The following is a 25,927-nucleotide window of genomic DNA, read 5'->3' on the forward strand; positions in this document are numbered from 1 at the left end:
ATAATAGATAATTCGTGCGACTGGGACATCGTATACGCGCTCTGCGTACGCAACGTCCTGATAAAGGCAGTGTGAAATAGCAAACCGAATAAAAATGGACATCGAAAGCAGTAGGGCATCGGTTATGATAATGCTCGTCTCGATTGCACGTAGGCGTTATCGCTTTCCGTTCCTACTTTCCTATCGTCTTGCATTTCCGGCAACGAAGCTGTACGTACTTGCAATTTGGTTCATATTCTGTATAAGTCGCTAGAAACGTTGCGATGCAGCGCAATAATGATACTTCAAATGCAGAGGCCCATGTGCGTTTTTCGATAACATTATTTTTTTTTTCCCTCTTTTTCGCGCGGAGAAATTCGAGAGTATAAACTTCGGGGGACTCGTCTCGTACACTGAAACTTAGTATGATCGGTGAGTCTCTGTCGCAAAGAAAGATAGAAAAATATACGAGTTTCTAAATAACGGCGCGTCCACGCGCGGGCCGCCGTTTTCTAACAATAAGAACAATACAGTTTGGAGATCGTTCTAGATGACTATTCGTTGCTACGGTGAAGAACGTCATCAGCAAGAAGCACATCCGATACGCGCCGAAAGTTAAGCATCACTCCTTTTCCCAAATCGCTCATATCTAGCTACGATTTGTCGAATTTTCGCTAAACTCTGAATGATAAAACGCTCTCTCATTCTCTATTGTCATTCCCGTCTTCCTATGCGTCACTAAGCGGATTAACTTGGTCGTGGGATCGGGATTTTAGGAATTAATTCGCTATTGATTACCAAATCTGCTTATTAGAGAGTCTTTAACGAAGTCTTCTTTGGGCACCATGCGACTATATGTATCATGCTCTCTTCCGATCTTAAACAGGAACGAGATCTAGTCAAAAAGGTATAATACCTTTCGATTATGCGATGGATATTTAACACGTCATATTTAACCGTCTAATTGCCAAACTATTGTTGAAATTAAAATTAGTTTTACACCTTCCCCCCCTCCCCCCCCCAATTTCTTCATATTTACTTTCGACTAACGACTGTTTCGATAAAACTTAGATTTTTTAAAAATATTTCGATAAAACTTAGGTATTTTAAATATTAATTTTTATAATATTTTACTAATTTCATTATTTTAAAAATTAATATCTATATATATATATCTATGTACTTTGAACAAGTATATAATAAAAAATAATATTTTATACTTAGGTTTATATCAGAAATGATATCCTAGTTGGAAACATTGGCGGTTAAACGGTTAAAATAATTTGCGGAAGTCGCTCTGTTTTCAATTGTGAAAAAATATAATTTCGGCAATAAAACTTCGCAATTGAAAATAGATCAATTCTCAACTATTAAAGCGTCAACATTTATCTTCATTCACTCAGACAATTTTGTTTTCGTTCTGCCACTGTTCGTTAACATAAACTAAAAGGTGTATAGACATTAAAAATATATTTTATAATTCAATATTTCACCAATTTAATTGATACGATGTCCGTAAAATAAAAATAAATTTTGTAGTTAATGTTATTTGATAAAAATCATTTCTTCTCGCTGTTTAATATACGTAGAATCATATTGAATCACACGCACAAAATTGAAAAGGATTGATAATAAACGGCGAATAAAAAAATGATAACGAGATAATACTATTAATGGAGGCTCATCGTGGCACTCCCAATATGTTCCGTACACATAACAATACATATGTTCAATATATGTATAAATTGGGTGTTTGATTCGCATTTATTATTTTATATCTACAACTAGCGGGCGATATATACAGGGGTTAAAGGGGGAAGTGAGAGTTAACATTTTCTCCGCAGCCACTATAAATGAGACTGAGAGTAATTTATTCAATGTAGATGTCCTCTATCGGGAAAGCAGTCTCGATGAATTTCGTGTAGAACCGATGAAAAGCACGTCTAAAAGAAGAGAATCTCGAGTTATTATCCATAATCTATGAACAATGGATTATTCGTGCTTCTAGAATTTTTTTAGAAATTTAAAGAAAGATATTTAAAATATTTAATTTAATTTAAATTTATTTAAATAAATTATAAATTTATAATTAAAAAAAATTTATTTAAATTTAAAATTTAATATATTACTAACTTTTAATTACAATACAATATTTGAATATAATAAAATGATAATATATGTATATAATATTGCAATAATATAATACTAATTATAATTTAAAAAATTAATCAAAATAATCGGAAACTTTAACGTTAATGATTTTGCGCAAAGTAACATAAGGATATGTCAAGTTTTATCGATGATAGTAAAAAGTTTTTGGAGGAAAGAACTCACCCGACAGCTTCGGCAACGGGTCTCGTGGATTCTTGACCAATAAACACGTGGCAAGCGAACCTTTGCAGAGTGGGGTGCTTCGTGATGAAGCCGAGGTAGCGATGATCGCGAGGGTGAAACGCACAAAACGATACATTCTTCAGCGAGTAGAAATAATCGTGACAAGGACCCTGATTTTTCTAAAAATAGATTGGCAATTAAAAACTTGTCGACTTTCTCATTTTTCTTTCAGTATTAATTTCTTCTTTCATTTTTATCTCTTAAAGCGTATTAAATATTTAAAAAATTCATAAATTAAATAACTAATTGTATAGATATATATGTATATATGTAATTAGTATACATAGATATTAATAGATATATATAATTAGGCATGATTAAATAATTGCGCATAAAATATAGTGTTTTATACATATTTATATCATAAATTTTTTATAAGAAAAATGTGACAAGTTTTTTTCTAAATGGAGTTTATATGGAAAACTTATTGTTACAGTTGGAATCTCTTGCTGAGATTAAAAAAAATTAATTAAATAATATATTGCATATATGAATAAACTTCTATCGATCGCAAAGAGACACTTACTCGCGGTTTGCTTCTATCGACCATTCGAAGACCCTGATCGGATACCTCCAAGATGCAACTCTGTGAGACAGGTGGATCCTGCAAGGAGTTACGAAGGATCCTCCGCACCGCCTGACAAACCACTCCCGTACCCTTATGTGCCAAAGTTTCCACCGAGCCTAGGTAACCTAGGAGATATCTTTCTCTCTTCACTTTAGGCGCGGTGGGATCAAAATCACTGTAGTCCATGTCGACTGCGTAAGCTGACGGAAAGATACCTTGCCGGCCTGTCCTTAGATTCACGCCTAATCGCGAAGAATAGAATGATAGAATCTGTCGGTACTAACTCCAGTATAGCGTTAATTTCATATGTTTCTCTATTTTATTTTATTTTCACTTACTTTAACATATTTAAAAAATTGACAGCTAAATAGAATAAAAATTCAGAATATGTCTAAATATATTTATAAAACGGCTGAAAAATGAAGACTTAAATATCTCCTCTTTTAAATATCTATGTTTTCTAGACATTTGCTGCTTGAGAATAGTTATCTCTAATGTGTAATATCGATTAATTAGTAATATTATATTATGAAATAAATCCTTATATATGTATACACGTAAAATATAATCAGATTGTCACTGTTAAAAACCCGAAGAAATCGTCTCAATTTTCTTAAACAAGAGAAGGAAGTATATACCGATTATTGCTGAGTCAAGCTGAGTCAAGTTCGACGTCTTACGAAATAGATATGTTTACGCACCTTCGCACCAGAGGTCATCAGCCTCTTTTTGCACATATATGGGGTCTCCAATTTCAAGATCAATTTCGTCGTGATGCCGTGATATGAACTTGTGCAGGCCTCGATGCGTTGCCTCGAGTAGTTCCAGTTGGGTGAACGGTACGCCTCCGCTTCCTTCGGAATGAAAAAGCGAGCTAGTATTGATTCTTCTTCGAGAGTTACTCCGATTAGAATATTATGACATGAACAACAATTCCTGACTTTCATAACTTTTCCGAACTGAGGTAATAGAATCATCAGATTATCGTGTAAGCTCGCATAAAATTGTGACGCAGCATCTACGTACATACATCTTCTGTCTAATTTTTAAATAATTTCGTTTCTCATCAGAATAAAGTTTAGATCTAATAGCTGCATTATTTAACAAAAATTAATGTGAATTTCAGAATTTGTTGTTTAAGCAAAAAAATTAATCTATAAATATCAGCAATTACTAGTGGATTTTTATTTGAAATTTTATTATTATGTATCACATGCACACAATGAAAAAATAAGTTATATATGCTACGTAAATTTTAGAAAAACTGATAAAACACGTTTAAAAAAAGCAAAATCTTAACGAGAGAGAATTTTCGGGAATATATGTAGAATGTTATACCTCTAAATAATAAATCGACAATTTTAAAAATATTAATTTTTATAATTTATGAATCAGTAAATTTTTACAGAATGTTCCATTTTATTTTAATTAGCCAATTTTCTTTGAAATTATTGATAATACAAAAAAATGTTTTCGATGAAAATGGAACGATTTCGAGGCGGACGTATTTGGGTTACTTTATTCTTTTTCTAGATGAAGACGCTAAAAAGATATTAAAGTTATCCATTTTTTAAAAATAAAATTATGTAACTTTTTTGCGTAACATTTCCTTCAATTATTCTGCATATAAAAAAGTACTAAAATAAAGAATCAGAAAATTAATGATTTACGAGATATTTACAAATCTAGTAATTATAATTGAAGGGATGGGCGAAATAAAGACGTAATTACAGAATCTTGATATTAATAAAAATTAAAATAACTCGCTACTTTTTTGTTATACACAAATGGGTACAACATCAAATGAATTTATGTAATGTCTTTAAAAAGTTACATGTTACAATACTTCCCTATTACGATCAATATTACATGAAAAAGCTAATTGCTGGAAAAAGGGCCTAAGTAGAATTGTGCCTTTATTCTGCCCATCCCCTCAATTGTAATATAATTTGTTTATATCCTGTAATATAGTAATTACAGTATTGACATTAATACTTTGTCTAAGAAATGTGTATTCTGTGTCGTAACTGCGTTTAAATCAATTAATTTAAATTGATATAAAGATGAAAATACAATTTCTCAAGGAGAATCATAATTACCTGGGGTGCTGCTGGGCGACACTGAGTCTGTATTCTGCAGGGTATTACATGGTATGGGCGACACACTCTTGGGGCCATTGTCAGGAGAATGAGCGGTAGAATGACCGCTGTCTGTGGCCATCCTTTCGCTGTCGGGCGAGCTGTCCTCGTGGCGGAGTCTGGGATGACATTTCCTTAAGACAAGATGAGGCCGGGTCGATGTCGAGCCGGTGGCGGCACTCAATTCGTCTGCCAGCGAAGACGACGTCTGTATGGACGTCTGACACATGGGCACAGCTGAAACAGCATCGGAGAACATCAACGTGCATTTCGCACGCAAAGGTGATATCCTTTTCCTTTTTCGGAAAATTCTGATACTACGTGAACACGTAAACGTTGACACATTTATGAAATGAGATTTAGATAAAAAGTATCTCTCAATCTTTACGAAATAGAACGGTTTATCGAAATCGCAAATGGAAAATGCTACTCTATAACGTATACTTTTTGTAGAATTGACATGATGCAAGCAGACATCTAGATTTTTCTCTGCAGTTGCGACAAGGTGAATAGTTTCTTGATTCTATTTGTATATGCAAAATGCATGTGCGATCTGGTAACAGATGCGACAGGTAAAAATGATACAGCTGTTACCATATCATTCATTATATATAAACGATTTTGCGTCAAATCAAATTCTCAGATATATCGCGAAAATTATGGTTACTTCACTTTATTATAATTAAAGTTAAACCACACATTTAATATTAAAATTATATACATATAACTTTACATAAAATGTGAATATTTTGTAGCATAATCCGTGCAAATTAAGATAAATTATGTGACATAATATCTAAAATTGTAAAATATTAATATAGAGAGAGATTTCTAATAGCGGAATAAAGTTCTTAATATATAATAAAAATCTAATCAATCTCTTTATTTTAATTTTTAAAAAATTTCGTTAATAATTCGACAATACATCGTTGAAGGATTCTTATTAATAAATTTTTCATTATTATTATTATCATCACATTAGTAAATTATCATATGAATTGTTCTCTTCCACGTTTCATATTTTTCTAAAAATTATAGTAGTTAGGTTACAACAGTTCAGTCATCTCGAAACTGTCGAATGTAAGATCGAAATGTAATGCAAAGGAATTCTGTATTGGTCAAATCTCTTGTTATCAATATCATTGAACAAGTTACCCATTCGAGCTTTCCTTACATTTTTTGCTTTTAGGAATTTCCGGCAGTCTTCGACGTCTACGTTCAGTGCCGCCACTTCCAGGTCGATTCGATGGCACGTGCTCCGGCGTAGGCCAGGAGCTCAAACTGGAACACGAATCCCCAACGTCGCTGACGACACTATCTCGGCCTCCGTTACCAGACGTAGTAGTACCACCCCCGCCCGGTCCTGGTCCGCCACCGCCTACCGATCGACCCCTGCTGCTCAGTCCACCGAACAAGCTAATGTCATCCAAGGTTAATTGTACAGTGAGCTAAACTATCATTTTTCATGCTGCCTATTTTAATTTTCTTCGGAAAAATAAAATAAAAGATAATTCTTATACTCTTCACTGAGGTGGTGATAAAAAATTTATCTCGTGCGTAACACGCTGGACTACGTCAAAGAATTTTTATGACTAAATTAAGAAAAGGAGCAATAAAATATAAATGTGTTATTGACACACAAGGTTTTACTGTGTTTTATATATTTAAAATTCTTTTAATAATATAAGTTGATTATAATTAATAGAAAGAGAGAGACGATTTAATTTAATAATTAAATAAAAATTAAATTGTTTACTGCAAAAAATTAATAATACATGTTTTAACAATAAAATTTGAATAATACAAATCATCGCATTAAAATTATAGGTATATATAAAATTATAGGATGTATGCAATGTGCAATCTGGATTCTTTGCTATACAACAATATTATTTATTTTAAAGATAATCAAAAGATTTATAAATTAAAAATTTTCTTAGTATATAATTGCTATGTGATACAGAAGACTTTAAATTAATATTTATTGACGCAAAACAATAGATAAGATAGGTACGAAAACCCACGCATAATTAGAACCCTCAGAAAATATTAAAAGTTCAAAAAGTGCCATATTAATGCGCGTCAACTACCCTCCTCATGCAACACAGTTTCCAACCGCTATGGTTGGGCGACGCTTAATTAATAATTACGAGCAACGCTGCATGTCGCGAACTCTCCCGGAGACTATTTCTGAAAGCTTCAGTTATTTTTAACAAGGTCAGACCGATGAGATTACGGCGATACTATACTATAGATTACTATGGATGCGATGATGCACGTCGCTCTGTGTGTGGGTGATATCGACGCGCAGATTAAAGTACAATCAAGTGCATCTGAAAACTTATAACATAAGCGAAACATAGTGTAAATTATGATAACTGTGCAGAAACACGCTGTACTTGTCACAAAAATATTCTATGAAAGAAGTTTCCTCCCTCTGCAAAGAATGTAATTCTGTTCTCGGCAAGAACTTAAAGTGCCGCAAATATTCTGTCCCTTTTAATAAATCTGTGAACTCATTTTTTATCTCCCGCTCTAAATCTCTTAAATATTTTTTGCCCTCCTTCCTCGAATTCGTGTATCTTTTATCAAAGTACAATATTCAAGGTATTACAAATTTTATACAAGTTAGCGTATAATATTCAACGTATTACAAGTTTCATACAAGTTAGTATCAATAAAAAATAGAACTCTTCGCTAATCTTCCCTTCGTATTAAAAATTTACAAAGGTAATAATTAGTGATAAATAAATAAACACTTACGACGTTACCAACCTAAAATCGCTGTCAGCTATGATGGAGCAATGATGATCCAGCTCCTCACTGTCATCAGGAGTGGTGTGCCCGCTTTGATTGTCGTGACGGTGGATGACGACGACTTCTTCGTCCTCGGAATCACCGGTGACAACGTCGCAAGATCTGCCGACCTCTCCATCGCTTCCTTGCGAGGATGTCGGCGAGTCATCGAGCATCACATCATGTACGAGCCTATTCAAATGTTAAATACGCGAAAGTTACATGAAAATTATGAACAAAGCCATATAGAGATAATAAAAAATACATGAACTGTATCTGACAAGTCGTTTTTCTAATTATACGAGAAGACAAAATATAATAACAGATAATGATTAATTTATTTTCTATAAATAATATGTGCAATTATTGCAAATCAATATTTTAGTATTTAAATCTTTTTTAATTTTTAATAAAAAATAATAATGAATCAAAACCTTACCAATAAAATAGTATCAATAGTAATCACAACATATCAAATAGAATTGATGAATACTTCTTCTAGCGATTTGACGATAAAAAAAATAGTACAAAAGTTATTTATTAAAATTAAGAATTTCAAAATATAAATATTTTTCTGTATTGTATTTCTTTATTTTTATCTATTGCTCTATTTATCATGTAAATAAGTATATGTATAAATACAATTAATTCTATATATCACGTGACAATTAATTCATTATTATTAAAAAACGAAAATTGCAAGTAACACTTGTATGTCTCATTCATACGGAATAAAATTTCATTTGTGAAAGAATGATTCAAGAGTATTGCAATGTCGAAACTCTCATTAGGAACACTTCTACCCTTTCAAACATTCTTCAGAAGAAAAGGAATGTTTGCATTGACAAATAAGTATATTTCGCATTCAGTTACATATTGATCTTATGAATCATAAAAGTTGCATTTAAACAGATTTTATGCAGATATTAATTGAGGGAAGGCCCCTGTTAATTTCGCACACTGTGTTTATAAATGTGATCAAACTAGATTGAAAATTAAACCGGAAATAGTTTCAAATGCGAGACTGTCGCTTATCGATCTGGCTTTATTTTTATAGAATAAACTGCGGACAGTGACACGTCTAATTTATTACAAACATATTTGCAATCAGAATATGAAATTGTTAGGAATGGATTCGATTAGAATTATTTAATTATTCCCTAGATTTTTATTGTATTTTCTAGAAAAGCGGAATAATTCCGAGTGGAATCCATTCTAAATAATTCTATAATACGTGTCCTATCACACGATTTAATGTAAAGCACAAGAGTATACAAAAATGTGAGTCATATGAAAAGATTATATTCTTTGTTATCAATTATATTACCACATTTTTTTTAATGATAGAAAACGCGTTCGTGATTACGCGTATTGTTTATATTATTTTTCTATTTATATGAGTCTGAAATATATATTTTCATCAGAATAATCTAAATCTCATGTTTAATACGATCAAAGTACGTAACTATGTTACGTTTATGACAGCAATTGCTATAAGCAAAGTTATGCAATTACATCTTACGCCGATATAACGCTCTAATATACAACCTAAATAGGATCATCCGTTGTTTGCGGTAATAGAAGTAACATGTATGTACGCATACATCAACGAAAGCTGTAGATCACACCCGTCAAAATGATCTATACATACATCGCATTGCAGTCTCACGTCGTATTCGTATTCTTGTGTCACTTATGTTCCAGGATCGATAATTTTAAAGACATAATGCCGATGCGCGACTTTGCGATTTTATGACATTTTCGGCCTGGTAGTGCATCGGATGCATTCACGAATCCTCATTTTACCATGATATTTTATGAGTCTCTTGAGTAGTGACACGAATGTACATGCCAGAAATGTTTGTGCATTTTGCAACACTATATGCATAGTGCAGCAACGTTTTATCATTATTCTGAATAGAAATGGGAAACGACCAGACGGTAACGTTGCTCTCGTATAGCCTCACATTATTTAATACTGTATAACTGTCTCATATACTATATATATATATATATATATATATATAAGACGTCTTATCTAAGAAGATTATAGAATATCTAAGATATTCTAGACTGCTATATTTACATAGAAATATACATGTAATATTTCTTAAATCAAATATTTTATGATAATACAAAAGTAGGAGCATTGAAGGATGTCACATTAAGTTACTTAGTGACGTGGAAAATTCTTATTTAAAATGACTCATCTTTAAACGACATTTGAACTATCGACTTCTTGAATTATCAATTTCGATTGAAGATTCTATCTTATTACTCATTAAAATATGAAGTATAAATAAGTTATAATTGTATATTCTAGAGAAGTTGAATAAAATTTATTGAAACAAATAATTAGGTCTTAATGGATGTACTTCGAAAAATATATTTCGAGAAAAAGAAATTAATAAAATTACGTAGAACTTTTTTAAAATCACAAATTACTAGTTTTTTGCGTATAATATTGAACATAAAATAAATAATATTTCAACGTATTTACAATTATTATGCCTTTTGATATATGTATATTATAGATGCTAGTCCTTTAAATTAATTTTAGTCAGATTATTTAATCTCGTCAATTTTATAACATATCTGGAATTACAAAAATATTTTTCAAACATCAGTCCCGTTCAACTTTCGATTTTATCAACATGGTTTGCTATCTATAATCTACATTATTACATCTTTCATATTTCGCCAAGTCTACACGGTCAAGATTTGATCCGCGATACATTGTTTCAGTTTCTAATGAATTCCTGAACTGATATTCATAATTCGCGTTCCTGATTTTCCGTCCAAATTATCTTCTCGGTCTGATTCTCGACCGCTGTCTTTCTTGTCGCGACCTATGTGTGTCACCGCCGTGGTTCTTATCGCATATCGTGTCATCTGTTCCGAAGGCAGGTCCGCTACGGGGGTACTCACGTGTAGTTGGACAGCGGTGCCTTCAGATGTTGGGGTAGCCTCTCGAAGTAGTGCCGGAATTCCTCAAATTCGCTGTCAGCCATCGCGATGTTCGCAAGGACGAGGTTCAGAACAGGGGTCGGTTCCGAGGGCGGCCGTGACGGCCTGCAGGAGAGCTGCTCGTCACAACCCCCAGGAAATACAAGATGAGATGTCGCTTACGTCGTCGCCGACGTCGCTTCGACGCCGCGCGAACCCGACGCAACCCCTATTGATTCCTGCGTGGCGAACGTCGCGCGCCTGCTCATTCGCGAGGGTGGACGGGAGTTGATCCTCAGTGAGAAAGAAAGAGACAAGGACAGAGAGAATTGGAGGGTGCATGAATGTTTGGCTGCGTATTCTCGTCTTGAATTTACTTCTAAATGCAGCGTCCACAATATATAGAACACGATTTATACATTAGACAAATAGAAGTTAGAATACAACGGTTGTTAAACAAGAGTTGTATATATGCGAATCAATTATAAGATTTAATTGCTCTCAATACTCAATCATTATATTCAAACCCAGATAATTAAAACACGATTATTTAATCAACATATTCCATTTTTGAAACGAGAATATTATTACAAAATCATTTTAGTGTGATAAAAAAATTCTTTAACTGTTTAATTTTCAAATATTTATGAACAGCATTGTAGAAACTATGGGGTGACTACATGTATGTACTCCATGAAAATGTGGACCAAAATAGGTCTCTGTCCGAATATTTTGGGTCTAGCGCGTCGCTGGTTGATAATGAAACATTGCGCAATGAAACATTTATCAGCTGGGCACATAAACTCTCGGCAGTTTACACTCGTATCTTTCGGAGTAGCTTGGAATTCGCATCGGAGAACACGCGAAGCCACTATATAAAATACCGGAGAGGCGGCTAAATATTTTACAACCATCTCGCAATCGATGTTCTGCGCTTATACATTCATGCTGCAATAGTAAAGATTCGTCTTCTACTAGCATTCGGATGATTAATTAGAAATTTTGCACCATTTCATCAAATAACGCAAATGTAAAAGCATCATAAATTGAGCATAAACCTATTCATTTTTAACGTATTCAATCGATTTTTTTCAAAACATCAATCAATGAACTCATGTTATACATTAATCGTCCCAAAACTCTCTATGATTAAAATAAACCAAACTGTTAAACTAGATTGGAATTAATAAAATCAATTTCACGTCAACATTTTATAAGTATTTTTAACAGTCATTATATATAATAACGTTTTGACAGCAATAAATTTGTTGCTGTTAAAAATATCCATAAAATTCTATGTCAAAGTAAAAATACTTGTTATTTTTTAATTATCACTTTTATTGAAATAATTGAAGTATTGTAGCTGAGTTAATTCCAATGGAGTTGAACAGTTCAAGCAACGTTTAGATTCAATGAGGTTGAATGTCTCGCTCTTTTGAGCCACATGGTGGTTTATTTTGAATACATGGTCTCTTATAGATTTTTAAATGCCGCAAACGAAAAAATTCTAGCACGTCAGATTTCCAAGATAATTGAGGTTTAATACTTAAAAAATGGCTTTTTTGCGATATTTGACATTTTTTAATAAAGAAGATTAATGTTATCTTGAAATTTCGATCAGGAGTCATGAATGTATTGTTCATCCCCTATAAAATGGATTTTTTTTTATTTCAATACCTTACTTTTTAGCCATGTTATGAAAACGATTAAATATAAGAGCTATTTCAAATATGAGAACCGCGGCAGCATCATATGCGCATGCGGTAACGCTAAAATCATTTTAAAACAACAATAACGCGCATACATACACACACAGAGAGAGAGAGAAAGTGAGGGGGAAGGAAGAGAGAAAGAGGAGGGGAGAAAGAAAAGGAGAGAAAGAGAGAAGAGAGAGAGAGAGTTGTTTTATGAAAAATATGTAGTCACATATTACTAATTGCATTTTTTTTTTAAGCAACGATGTATTTTTATTACACCAGTGGATTAGTTTCATAGTTCTGTGCATAAAAGTATTAAGGTACAGTTATCAAAATGTGACCCTAAGAAATTAATCCGCATACACATATGACGCTGCTGGAGTCACCATATTCAAAATAGCTCCTATCTTTAATCGTTCATAGCATGGCTAAAAAGTAAGATATTGAAATAAAAAAAAATGCATTTTATAGGGGATGCACAATATATTTATGATTCTTAATCGAAATTTCAAGATAACGTTGACCTTCTTTACTAAAAAATGTCAAATATCGCAAAAAAAGCTATTTTTTAAGTATTAAATCTCAATTATCTTAAAAATCCGACGTGCTAGAATTTTTTCGCTTGCGGCATTGTTTTCAGCATCCAAAAATCTATAAAAAACACGCAGTCCGGTCTAAAGTAATTTTTTACTGTAAACTAGTGTTATTGATGTTTCTGAGGATGGCTTGAATTGGAGCCGAAACAAATGTGATTTGTATAAATTACTATTTATTGCACCGATTCTTTTATTATTGATATTTTCATTTGTTAAGACAATAGAGGTATCCTTTGCATAAAGATATTTTTATTTATTTTATTGTTTGATATTTTTAAAATTTATTTTGTAATTGTATAGAATTCCGACCCAAAAATTGAAGTAATCAATGTATCGTCAAAATCAAATTACACCATAATTACATTTTTCCAATGTCTGTTCGCAATTCCACCAGCTGCATCATTTTACAATTCCTCACAACTATTTTTCTTACATCCGCTCCCGGAGAATCTAGAATTATCGATCATTTCTCTTATTATTCGTGCTGAGAGGCCGTTCGAAAAAGATCTTACTGTTTGCTGTTCGATAAATAATCATTATGTTTTCCTTCGTGAGGACTTTCTGTACGTTTGGCCGTTTCGATCGATTAAAAAATTTCAGTCGATTTTCTCGAAGAGACACACACTTGGAAAGCTTTAAGGAAGAACGCGTCTCGCAAAAGTGAAGCAACAGGCTATCGACGTCAAAAGACAGAAATATAACATGAAAACGCAATAAAACGTAGAACAACAAATATCAAGAATAGAAAGCACGTTAAAAACGTTCAGATTATAGGCTGAAGATATAATATGAGTGTGTAACAGATTGTATAATAAATAATAATAATAATAATAATAAATAATAATAAAATGTAATTATACGAGGAACAAAAGAAATTATAAAATAATAATTTGGAATACACAACGCAAATACAATTGTATGTCTTTTTAATAAATATTTCCATTTGAACCTAATTATTAGATTATAAATATTTAAAAGGAGAGATCGATGTATATCGGGGTCACACGAGTTGGAACAAAAGTTCGTAGCGCTATACGAATTTCGAAATTCAAGCAACTGTAATTTTACTAAAAATAAAAGAATGCCTCCTTGCCATGAGTCATATATTAATTGACAGAGAGGTGAGACATTCACTGAAATAAATGTTTTAACTGCTAAATTGAATTCTGGCGAAGGTACGAACCTTATCTCTCCTTAGCTTCCTACTCCTTATTGAAGCTCTTTAAAACTACACTATTAAAAAAGACGTAAAATTTAATATACTTTTAAGTTATAAAAATTAAATTAAATTTTATGACTACATTAAATTTTATGTATCTGTAACTGAAAAGTATATTTGTGTACATGTACATGAAATTTAGTGTACGTTTCGTAAAATTTTATGAAACTATACACTAAATTTCATGTACATGTACACAAATATACTTTTCAGTTACAGATACATAAAATTTAATGTAGTCATAAAATTTAATTTAATTTTTATAACTTAAAAGTACATTAAATTTTATGTCTTTTTTAACAGTGTAGAAAAACATCGTTAACTGCTCTTGTTGGCACATTGTTGTCTTCATCAAGATACTGGACATAATTCAGATACCACATATTCATTTTTCCCTCAAAGGGAACTCCAAAAGCATTCCCATTATCACAATCATATTCAAATTTTTTTAACATAACGGCTGAAACTTTGTTTTATCGAATGGTATAATTATTCATTTTTGTTAAACATATAGATCTGTATTCACATAGTCAGGTCTTATATTTAAGGCTTCCTTAAATTTATCTTTAGATTTTCAGTAGTAAAAAAAATAATTCGTAGAGCATCTGAAGATAAATTTAAGGAAGCCTTAAATATAAGATCTGATTATGAATACGGGCAATAGACATGATGCAAATGAAGTACAGTTACGAACTTTTGTTCCAACCCAAGAGATATAATTTGAAACTGCAGCAATTAAGTTTTTATTACACGACGAAAAATAACTTCGTTAATGTACCCTCAAGAAAAAAATCAGATAATACGAGGCAAAAAAATTGACAGTATCGATTACTTTTGACCTAGTGCCCTTTGTAACAGGGTAGGAGATAAAGACTAAATTCGTGTTACCTGGCATATCCCATTACAAATTTTTTGTTTGATTCTATAAGCTACCTCTTGTCGTCGACATATCGCAGCTGATAACTACTCTTTCAACTTCATTGTCATCACGGTAAAGGATATCTCGTGTCACCGGCATACGAAAGGATGCGGGTGACGTAAGATTATGTTATGCAGACCGGTCTCGCAGTTTCACGAAGACCGAGGCTCTCCGAATCTCTCAATTCTTTGTAGCGTCGTTGATGAGAACAAAAAATTTCACAACGCATTCGGCAATAGGGTTAACAAAATTAGTGATGAAATAAATTGATTGAATAATAAATGATTACCAGTGCCGAAAAGTATCCCCTCTCGCGAAAAACATCCCCTGGAAACCAACCGTCTGCAAACACATTTCGATAAAGGAGTATCACAAGCCGGGATCGAACGATACTCTCAATCTCGCTTAATGCCGGTGAAACACTTGGTATAATTTTCTAAGGGTGGAACTGCGTTGCGGCAGCTGATAGTGGTAAGTGATGGACCACTCGTAATGTGCTGCATCTACTTTCCTCGAGTGGGAGTACTTCTCGAACGTTTGAGCTTTTATTAAACAGTCTCTTTGTTTCGGAACAGAATCTAAAGAACGAGAAATTGTCGCTTCGTCGAAAAAGCTTCTTCCCTTTAATAGAAAGTCGGTCCTTCGACCGATTTTTTTATTGCGGCATATATCATTTTGCTCTGCGTGCATTAATATATTTTAATGACAGAAACGTTATCAATGCATCATAATTTCCATACAATATTATAAAAAGAAGAAGCTCTTATCAACGTTTTATTTATAATATGATGAAATCTATATTTATAATAAATATCTCTTAAATATGCAGTGTATAATTTTTATAGCAAATGTAGGTATAATTGAATATTTTTTAAATAATTTTAAAATATAAAAATAATTTACAATTATAATATATAGATTTATAAAATATTTTGTTTATCAATATGTAACCGGAATTACATTTGTCAATGTAATAATAAAAATGTAATATTTAAAATAAATAAAATTTTATGGTTGTATTTTATATAAATTATATAATTAATAATTACAATTAGTATAATTAATAATTATATTTTTCAGTGTTAAATCTTTTTTCCGTATCAACTTATTGTTGATGGAATATATGTCTCATTCTTTTCTATCTGTTAAGTAAACGAGAAGGACGCTATTTCTTATTTCTTGAGTAAAAATTCATTGTAAAAATAGAAACGTACTATGTTGCATTTCATTTATTGGAAACTTTGCAATTCTTGCGCGCTCATTACCGGTGCTCGCATCGTCCGCCCCATAGGCTCCAGTGACGTCACTCACGAAGAATATATTTGAAGATGGGCACCACTTACTAAACGGGGGTGAGCCAACACTTGTCTTCAACCCCGTGAGAAGTTTTATCCGACCAATGAGAATCGCTGATGCCGCCATGCACCGCCCAGCTACGAGATCGTCATTGAGAAGGACGAGCGCAAACGGGGAGACCGAGGTCTTAAGAGGATCTTAGAGATGGTACCGGCACACTGTTGCTCGTTTCCTTAAAGACAGCGAATCGTTAATCGCGAAACTATCTATCGCGTCATATAAGAGCTAAATCTTGCTCATAAACGAAATTACCGACAAAAAGTATCCTCTCGCTGATTCACAAATTCATTTATCACAAAAGTCATTATGAGTGGATCAGGGAAGAGTCTTCTCGGGGTGTGGCTGTACAGAAGAGGCGAAAGTTGGGCTGTCAAGGAAGGAAGTCCGCTACACAAATCGCGCGACGTACGTTGCTGTATATTTATTGAGAAAATATAGATTGACAACTAGTGATTTCAGTTAAAGTTACAAACATTACGACAAGTGAAATCGCACACAAGAATAATTTAAAAATTATCTTCGTTTTTTCACAATTAATCGTAGATTCTTACATAGTCTGATTTTCCGTGCCATTTTTAATGTTTAAGCCATTATTAATGTTTTAAGCCATTTATTTGTTTCTTTGTGAAATGATTTTTATCTTGAACATTAAAAATGACACGGTATCTTGACTCTATATATTCTAATTTATTTATAAGGACTTAATGCTTCTCTCTTCTTACCATTTTTGTCAACAAGATAAAAAACTTTAGTTTTCGATTGCGTTTTTTACATGAGTGCGATCGATAGAATTGTTGCGTTTACTGAGCGACTTGTCTTTGCGTCTGTCATGTAAGTCTGATCATTTATAAATAAATAAAAAGAGACTTAATTTATTTGCATTTGCAATTTTTAGGAATTTTTTCTATTGTTAATCATCTAATCACTTATTATTGATTAATTATTATAAATGATTGTTGAAAAATTTTTCATAGTTAACTTAGTAATTAAAATGAAAATGCGCTTGGACATTATTATACTTTTAACACGTCTACATTTCATAAGACACGTACCGCTACACGGAGAGAATTTTTCGTTATTTTTTACCGCAAAATTCATTACAAATTTCATCATGTTTGGTAATAAGCTTGGGACAACTTGACAATAATGAAATATTATCAGTAACGATAGATTTTTTGAAATATACAAGAGACTTTTTATAAATGATGTAGTAAAAATTATAATGCAGATTGTAAAATGTTTTGAAGTGAGTAAGTTCTAGCGTAGCTAGAGACACACTCGACAACGAAAATAACCGATAAATATCGATTACAGTCGATCAATTACTATGTTACATGGTAAAATTATAAGCGACTAAATCGGATTAAAAATATCATGCTGTATGGTAAAAATTGTATAAGCAATTTTATATATTTTTATGACTACTTAGCATCTATTCTTTTAAAATAATAAAGAATCATAAACTGCGTAACATATTTTAAAATGTTGAAATTTTACTATACCCTTTAGTAAAATTAATAAAATACATTACATATCTTATTATGACACATATTAGTAAATTAAAGAAACTCATATATAATTCTTTGAAATACTATGTTGTCCCACTATTATCATGATTTTCAGGCTAAATTTTAAGAGAAAATTCTCTCCGTGTACATGTCACAGAATTCGTTTCCTCTTTTTTGTGTGCTTTAAATTTGTATTTTTAAATTCTAAATGATTTTTTGCGATATTGAGAATAATCCGCAATATAGGATCGAAACATCTGTTAATGTATTGATTGAATAAATTCATTACATGCGTACATCCTGTATTTGGCTCTTATAAGCATTATTCTGATTTGCTCTTACATACTTTTTAAATGTGATTAGAATATTTTCTTACTTTTGAAGTAAATTGTATATGCAAAAGTAAATACAATAGATATTAATTAATCTTAGAAGAGAAACGTTAATTCATTTATAATTATAATTAGTAAAACTCCCGAATAGGGGAGACAGCCCCGACCTTAGTTAGTTGACCGAAGGACGAGCGACGACTAAAACCTGTTGGAAGTCACTCAGGGTCATGACCTTGACAACATATCTCAAGGTCAAGGTCATCGGGGCTGCCTCCCCTATTCGGAAGTTTTGCCTTATAATTATATATATTTGTTATAAATACTGATGGTAAATTTAATATATATTTTTACCTTTTTTGCCGATACTTTTCAATTTTTTCGGAACAATTAGTTCAATTGGAGTTGACCCAAAAAATTTAATTTTATAAAAAAGTCCTAAAACCGATTTTATAAAAATTAACGTAAAAATTCAGACAAGCAACTTATTAAACAGATACGGTCTCTCGTTCGTTTAGATCCCCGAGAATGAGAATAATTCAACTAGTGACAACAAGACTTCTGTGATATTTTCCTTGAAGAATCAAGTCGGTGGCTTGGCACGAGCACTTCAAGTATTTCAGGTACGTTTTATATTTTTTGTTTTTAGTAGGTTTACACCTACGTCAAAATTATTTATCCGCCTCAGTTTTTTTTTATAAGTGTTAAGTTTAATAAATTTAGCCGAGTGAACAATCGGAAATCTGATGATTAAAAAATACTATAAAGTTCGCTAAAAATTTTTTTTATTGCTTTGTTGATCTTCCTCCTTTCTATCTCATTAATATGAGATAGATTATAAATTTGTGACAATTAGTACACCGGGGAAAAGTTACTTCTGAAATTCCAAATCGTTTATGATACCGCATATCTACGCTGCACGTTTCGATTATTGAATAGAGACTATCTTTCCCTTATCTCGTACAAAGGATTTAGGTATAAACGTCGTGCACATTGAATCGAGGAAGTCACTGCGCCGCGGATCCGAGTATGATATTCTCGTGGATGTCGAGTGCGATCCGAAGAGAATGGAACAATTGATGAAGATGCTGAACCGCGAAGTAGCGGCTATCAATCTCGCTCATTATGAACAGATTGGAAATATACCACGCGCGCCTTCTCTTTCGACTGCGACAAGCTTCGGTGAGTCCTCCATGTGCACAATGACTTTATCAAATTTATCGAGCTAAACGCAATTGCAATAACCGCATGTCACTGTAAATATATTGTTATACGTATATATTGATATACTTAAATTCCGATATGATAAACTGCAGCTTTGGTCAGAAAAATATTTTAATCTCAATCGCAGTAGTAAACATTTTATTAGATTTGGATTCATTTATGTTTCTTTTTGTAAATTGAGAGTCATAGCTTTCAATTTCAAATACCTAAATAAGTAAAGGAAAGATAGTCATTAATACTAACATAGGTCTTTTAAAGAAATACCCTCTTACACAGAGAAAAAAGTTTCTTTGGATTTAGTATTCCTATTTATTTGACTAAAATTTGTTTTATTGAAACAACATATGCTTGTACGAAATATTATTTGTTTGAATAAAAATTTTGTTGTTTCATTCGAGAAACTTCTATTGCTTGACAGAAATAACATTATTATTTGAAGTAAGATCTTTCAATTAAATAATATATTATTTGGTTACAATGTATACAAACAATGAAATAAATTATTTATTAGAAAATGGCAAAATATATTCATAGAGGTTAGGTTATTCCATGCAAATAATTGCTTTCTTAGAACAATTATTACATTTTTTGACCGAAAATATGGAAACAATGGCTTATAGGTCTAACAATAGGATTAAACGAGCAGTGCTGTGTGCTACATCAATTATGTTTGTGCCGTACAGTTGATCACGCGAATACTGAAAATAGATATTATCTGTTCAAACAAATAATGTATTTAAGACAAAGATATACATTGTTTCAAATTCAAACAATCGCACTTATTAATTTAAACATTGGTTTGTTTGGACCATTCCAAATAACAAATTTATTTGGATACAATCAAATTTATTAATTGGATACACAATCAAATTTATTACATTCAAAGAAATCTTTTTCTCTGTGTATTTTTCGGAAAAATTAATTATTACACTTTATTAATACTGATAAAAACATTATCTGTTTAGATATTTAAGAAAGTAAAAACTTATAATTCATGTATTTGTTGCTTGCTTCTATACAAAATCAGCTGAAAATGAATTTTACAAATACGAAAATAAAATTCTTATGATTTTCTTCTACAAATTGAGTAGTTTAAATAATAGTAGCTATATTATTGATAGTATTACATCGTTTTACATGTTTATAATTTCTTAAATCAGTTTTATTTATATTTTTTTTCTTTCTTATTTTTTCATAATGCAATTTTAAATATAAAATTGGGGTGCAGCGTAAATTGACACAACTGCCTGTAAAACAGATCGTAAGCTAATTTAATAAAATTGGGGTGTAGCGTAAATTGACACAACTGCCTGTAAAACAGATCGTAAGCTAATTTAGTAACAGAATATTACTAAATTTATAATAAAATAAAATAATAAAAGCTAATTTAATAATAGAATATAATTTATTTATTTGCTACTTTATTTTAAGTCAAATACTTAGTTATTTAACAATTTAATAATTTATTAAATTTTTTCATCGTATTTTCATTCATATAATATTTATGATACTCTAAGAACTTTTGAGATTTTCTTTGTTTTAAATCCCTTCTTCTCGTTTGTTTTAAAATTTCTAAAATAAAATGTTTGATCGTATGTACGATTTCTCTTTCGCAAAAGAGGAATCAAAAGGAATATCAAATTTCTTCGAGTGTGTGTGCGATCAGTTTATTGTTACAACTTACACCTCAAAGTATTCCTTTTAGCAAAAGTTAAAATTGCAAGTCCGGTAGAATTTGTATCAAAGTTTTACCATGGTATATCTTTATCGTTTCTATCTCTCCTCAAGATTTTTATTAATGGAATATCATATAAGCAACACGCTTATATCGGATTTAAAGATTTTAGCGATGTAGATATGCCCTGGTTTCCGCGGAAGATATCCGACCTCGATCGGGCGCAAAAAGTTCTTATGTATGGCTCGGAATTGGATGCGGACCATCCCGTAAGTTTACCGCATGTTTTCGTAAACATGTTACTGCAATTACTCCTTCTTGTGCTCTCGACTGCGTGCTTTAACAAAACTATTCGGCAATTGTAGGGTTTCAAGGATACCGTGTATCGTAAACGCCGCGAGGAGTTCGCCGACATCGCTTACAATTACAGATAGTAAGTAAAGTAAAAGGATTTGTCCCTTCCCTTTTCCCTATAATTACAAGCAATATGATGTTTTAGTGGTCAATCAATACCGAGAGTGCAGTACACGCCGGAGGAGATCAGAACCTGGTACGTTTGTAAAATTCTTCCTAAAAAGGAAAATATTTTTTATTAAATCGCCATTTTAAATTGTCATAAAGATTTGGAAAGATACCACATTGGAACGTAAAAGGTTTACGATTCTCAAAAATTGAATGTGTAACATTTTTTGAGGAAAAGAAGGAAGACTAACAATAAGCAAAACAATTAACGAAAATATCTTGCAATCATATTAAAAATCGTTTATGATATATTTTAAGTCGCGAACCAATTCTATTCTCTTTTGAGACACAATATATAACTTTTTCTCATTAAGCTACGGACAGAACTGCAAACGTGCCTCCGTGTACATGAAGGCAATTGACACAGATAGAAGAATCATTTCTATTTCTCGATACTTAAGTTATACATTTGCTCAGTGTCTTCCTTGCAAACTTCCATCTTTCGAAACCTCATCGAAACGAGAAAGTCAGTTTGCCTTTTTCTTCTCTCCTTCCTACATCTCTCTCTCTCTCTCTCTCTCTCTCTCTCTCTCTCTCTCTCCCTTCATGTGTCTCTTTGTAAAGTACGAATCGAAGTAAGATTGGCACACGCTGAATGCACCCTTAATTGCGTCAATTTGATTTACCCCCGGCGTGAGAAGAGATCGAGGAGCAACTCAGCTAATGCAATCTCTCTGACTTAAATGCAGCGACGCATATAGCAAACATCATCGCTTCAATAAACTCAATTAAAACGAAAGCTTTTCGGTAAAAGCCAAACGTTTGAACAATTTAATGTAACTCATTAATGCATCATATAACAACGCTTTAATAATAATCAGCTAATTGTAAAAAAAGTATACTGAAATATATAGGAAAGATAAACAAATTAAACGTAATATTATCGAAATGTAAAAAGATTGCAAAATATAACCAAATTGCTATTTTATGTATCTTAGGGGAACTGTTTTTCGCGAACTGCACCAACTCTATCAAAAATATGCGTGCAAGGAATATCTGGAAAATTGGCCGAAGTTAGTCAAGTATTGTGGATACAGGTACATCTAGCAAATATTTAACACGAAATATTGTCCATAATTACATTTAAAAAATTAATAATTATCGATATCCAAAAAGTGCACGTGCATTTTCAAGAATAACTTATAAAAAATAAAATATTAAAAAAAAAACAAATAAAGAGAAATATCAGTTTACAGTAGCAGCATAAAAAATATTTGATATTTTTATCTTTCAATTAGAGAAGACAACATACCACAACTGCAGGATATAAACGTTTTCTTGAAACGTGAGTAAAACTATTACGTAGTTAATCTGTTATTTCGCGGAAGTAATAATAACTTGTTTAAACAAGAATCGATATATCTGCAGGAACGACAGGATTTCAACTTCGCCCAGTCGCGGGTTATCTGACACCGCGGGATTTCCTTTCCGGTCTTGCTTTCCGAGTGTTTCATTGCACGCAATACATTCGACACTCTTCCGATCCATTTTATACGCCGGAGCCGTAAGCTTCTCTATAAGCATTCTTTATAAAAGCTCAAACAACGTACTGTACAAAAATACAAACATTGATGATGAAATAAAACTCCTAAATTATTCTTTCCTTTACTGCTATCGACACTTTAAAACAATTGCAATATTCCATAATTTGCAGAGATTGCTGCCATGAATTACTGGGCCACATGCCGCTGCTTGCCAACCCAAGCTTCGCACAATTCTCTCAAGAACTCGGTCTGGCTTCTCTCGGCGCGTCCGATGAAGATATAGACAAACTGGCAACCGTAAGTCTTCGAACATAGAAAAATATTTCCTTTCTCTTCCACGCATTCGACTTCTGCCTTTCCAGCTGTATTTCTTCACGGTGGAGTTCGGTTTGTGCAAGCAAGATGGTATGTTACGCGTTTACGGGGCCGGATTACTATCATCGGTGGCGGAATTGAGACATGCGGTCACCACCCCCGAGAAGACCATGAGATTCGAACCAGACATCACTTGCAAGCAGGAATGCATCATTACAGCGTTTCAGAATGCGTATTACTATACGGATAGCATAGAAGAGGCAAAGGAAAAGATGCGGTGATTATCTTCTTCTTTTATATATCTTTACATTTCACTGGTTTTCGCCCATCATTCCCCTTTTCTTTACATTCAAAGATTTCAAAGTAAAGAAAATGTATCTTTCATGTTGCTACTATATTGCCACTTATGTTCTTCAGCGCGTTTGCTAATCAGATTCAACGACCCTTCGGGATACGGTATAACCCGTATACTCAATCGGTGGAGGTGTTGACGGATGCCCAAAAGATTTCAGCAGTGGTTAGCGAGTTGCGAGGCGATCTATGCATAGTATCGAACGCCCTGAAAAAGATTCATGAGCAGGATGATACTGTCGATGTCGAAAGGATAACGAGCCTGCTGAAGCACGGCATCGACATGCCACATGATAATTCGTCCTCGGATAGCGATGATCAGGATAACAGTCCCAACGCCGAGGAAACTCATCCTCAAGATCAGCAATCGCATTGTGATAATAAAGATGTTACCATGAAGAATTAAGTGACATCGTCCTTAGTATCGCATGCCTAGTAACGTAGAAATCTCTGTCTTACATAAAGATGTAAAATCTATAATTATAGTCATATACAACAATCCAAAGATATAATTATTTTGAAGCGCGAACTCATAAAATGTTAAAAAAACGTACTGTTGCGTAAAAAGATGGATTAAAGAGAAGACCATCTTTATTTATCCAGTTAATCTAAGAATAAATAATTTATTGATCACAAATAATCTCTATTAGATTTAAATATAGAAAAGAAAATATACTGAAACATCAGTATTATAGTTAAATCATCTTATTTTAGAATACGTTTTAGTGTGAATAATTAGGTTAAAATGTTAACTGTTTATGTAATAATATAGAAAACATAATGATTTTTTAGCAGAGGCTTCTCTCCTCAAAAAACAAAAAGAAAAATTTTACAGAAATTAAATTTTCAGTAGTCATTCTACATTATACATTTAACACTTTTAAATGTATCTTTTAATCTTCTCACATATTATAATATAAACGCTTTGACTCTATTTCTGTTAAATGTACGAATAAAATGTTATGTAGAATATTATCGAGATATATTGTGTGAGATTAAAAAATATATGCAAAGATAATAATAAATCTTGCTAATTCAACTTATATTTCATCCATCCTCATTATTTCTCAGTCAGAAATGATTGGTCGCTCGACCAATTCACATTGAATCAATGTGATCGATTCGAACGATGTTAAATCAGTATTGATTCGATATTAATCAAGCAATCATTTCTTACTTAATTCTTAAATATTATTAATTTTTAGTTTTAAAAACAATTATAAATGTAAGTTACAATAATTTTTATTTAAGCCTCTCTAATCAATGAAATAAATATAATGTTTAACTATTATAATAAATTAATGATTATAATGTTTTAATGAATTTTCCATTTATTTTTCATCACTTGAATTTTGCATCAATTTCTTCCAATAAAATTGTATTATTAATACAAAATAAATAATACTTTTAAATAAATTTAAATAAAAAATATTTCTCTTGTTGAAGGAAAATTTAGATTTGCATTATGTTTATATTTGTTGATTTTTGAGAATTTCAAATTTTTACCGATATCTGCAATTAAATAATGATGTCAAGAATTTATCATACGCACATTTATTTATGAAAAATACAAAAATTTTGAATACTTGAAAACAAAATTCTTTTTATATTAGGTAAATTAATATCCTACTCAACACAGAAAAGCAGGAAACAATCTATCCCAATTCACCGTTTTTTCTCTTTTTTAAATAAGAAGTTGTCTTAATAACTTGCCATATAGCGAATAACAGTAAAATAAAATTCTGATCTGCCGATAAAATTCCTCAATATGCAGATCTAATATATGTATGTACATATGTATATGTGTGGGATTTGAATTCGGATCTTTAGCACAGAGAGCAGCCACGTATAAAGCCGGGAGCACATAGAAAAACGTAAGTCCGTAAGACGTAATCAGTAAGGAAATCGTAA

General features: G+C 32.0%; 2 protein-coding genes across 3 annotated transcripts; one reads left to right on the forward strand and one right to left on the reverse strand.

Annotated features, from left to right (window-relative positions):
* Positions 1-1,602: 1,602 nt before the first annotated feature.
* Positions 1,603-11,005, reverse strand: Aplip1 (JNK-interacting protein Aplip1). 2 transcript variants are annotated; one of them, XM_018520272.1, is made up of 8 exons: positions 10,804-11,005; positions 7,855-8,067; positions 6,254-6,474; positions 5,041-5,316; positions 3,643-3,795; positions 2,900-3,183; positions 2,314-2,492; positions 1,603-1,922 (listed from the first exon to the last, which is right to left on the reverse strand). In XM_018520272.1, the coding sequence occupies exons 1-8, from the start codon at positions 10,884-10,886 to the stop codon at positions 1,850-1,852; spliced, it is 1,482 nt and encodes a 493-aa protein (XP_018375774.1). In that variant the 5' UTR covers positions 10,887-11,005; the 3' UTR covers positions 1,603-1,849. The 2 variants fall into 2 exon arrangements, with proteins under 2 accessions (XP_018375774.1, XP_018375773.1); XM_018520271.1 differs by having other exon boundaries at positions 6,254-6,495.
* Positions 11,006-16,839: 5,834 nt separating this feature from the next.
* On the forward strand, positions 16,840-24,540 carry Trhn (tryptophan hydroxylase). Its single transcript, XM_018520267.1, has 12 exons — positions 16,840-17,013; positions 18,964-19,068; positions 19,414-19,627; positions 21,510-21,613; positions 21,710-21,777; positions 21,844-21,894; positions 22,805-22,903; positions 23,105-23,151; positions 23,235-23,370; positions 23,521-23,647; positions 23,713-23,942; positions 24,083-24,540. Exons 1-12 carry the CDS (start codon positions 16,915-16,917, stop codon positions 24,420-24,422), a joined length of 1,620 nt encoding a protein of 539 aa, XP_018375769.1. The 5' UTR covers positions 16,840-16,914; the 3' UTR covers positions 24,423-24,540.
* Positions 24,541-25,927: the final 1,387 nt, after the last annotated feature.

This window comes from Trachymyrmex cornetzi, unplaced genomic scaffold (genome assembly GCF_001594075.2).
Source record: "Trachymyrmex cornetzi isolate Tcor2-1 unplaced genomic scaffold, Tcor1.1 scaffold9, whole genome shotgun sequence".
Lineage (NCBI taxonomy): Eukaryota > Metazoa > Arthropoda > Insecta > Hymenoptera > Formicidae > Trachymyrmex > Trachymyrmex cornetzi.

What these genes read in the sequence shown, in the direction of transcription:
- Trhn (XM_018520267.1), top strand. Translation starts at nt 16,915, where the DNA reads ATGAGTGGATCAGGGAAGAGTCTTCTCGGGGTGTGGCTGTACAGAAGA. An exon ending in AATTGGATGCGGACCATCCC is followed by an intron (nt 21,614 to 21,709) that starts GTAAGTTTACCG and finishes CGGCAATTGTAG; the next exon opens with GGTTTCAAGGATACCGTGTA. An exon ending in TATAAACGTTTTCTTGAAAC is followed by an intron (nt 23,152 to 23,234) that starts GTGAGTAAAACT and finishes ATATATCTGCAG; the next exon opens with GAACGACAGGATTTCAACTT.
- Aplip1 (XM_018520271.1), bottom strand. Translation starts at nt 10,886, where the DNA reads ATGGCTGACAGCGAATTTGAGGAATTCCGGCACTACTTCGAGAGGCTA. An exon ending in GTCGCCCAGCAGCACCCCAG is followed by an intron (nt 3,796 to 5,040) that starts GTAATTATGATT and finishes TTCATTCCGAAG; the next exon opens with GAAGCGGAGGCGTACCGTTC. An exon ending in TGATGACCTCTGGTGCGAAG is followed by an intron (nt 3,184 to 3,642) that starts GTGCGTAAACAT and finishes CTTCGCGATTAG; the next exon opens with GCGTGAATCTAAGGACAGGC.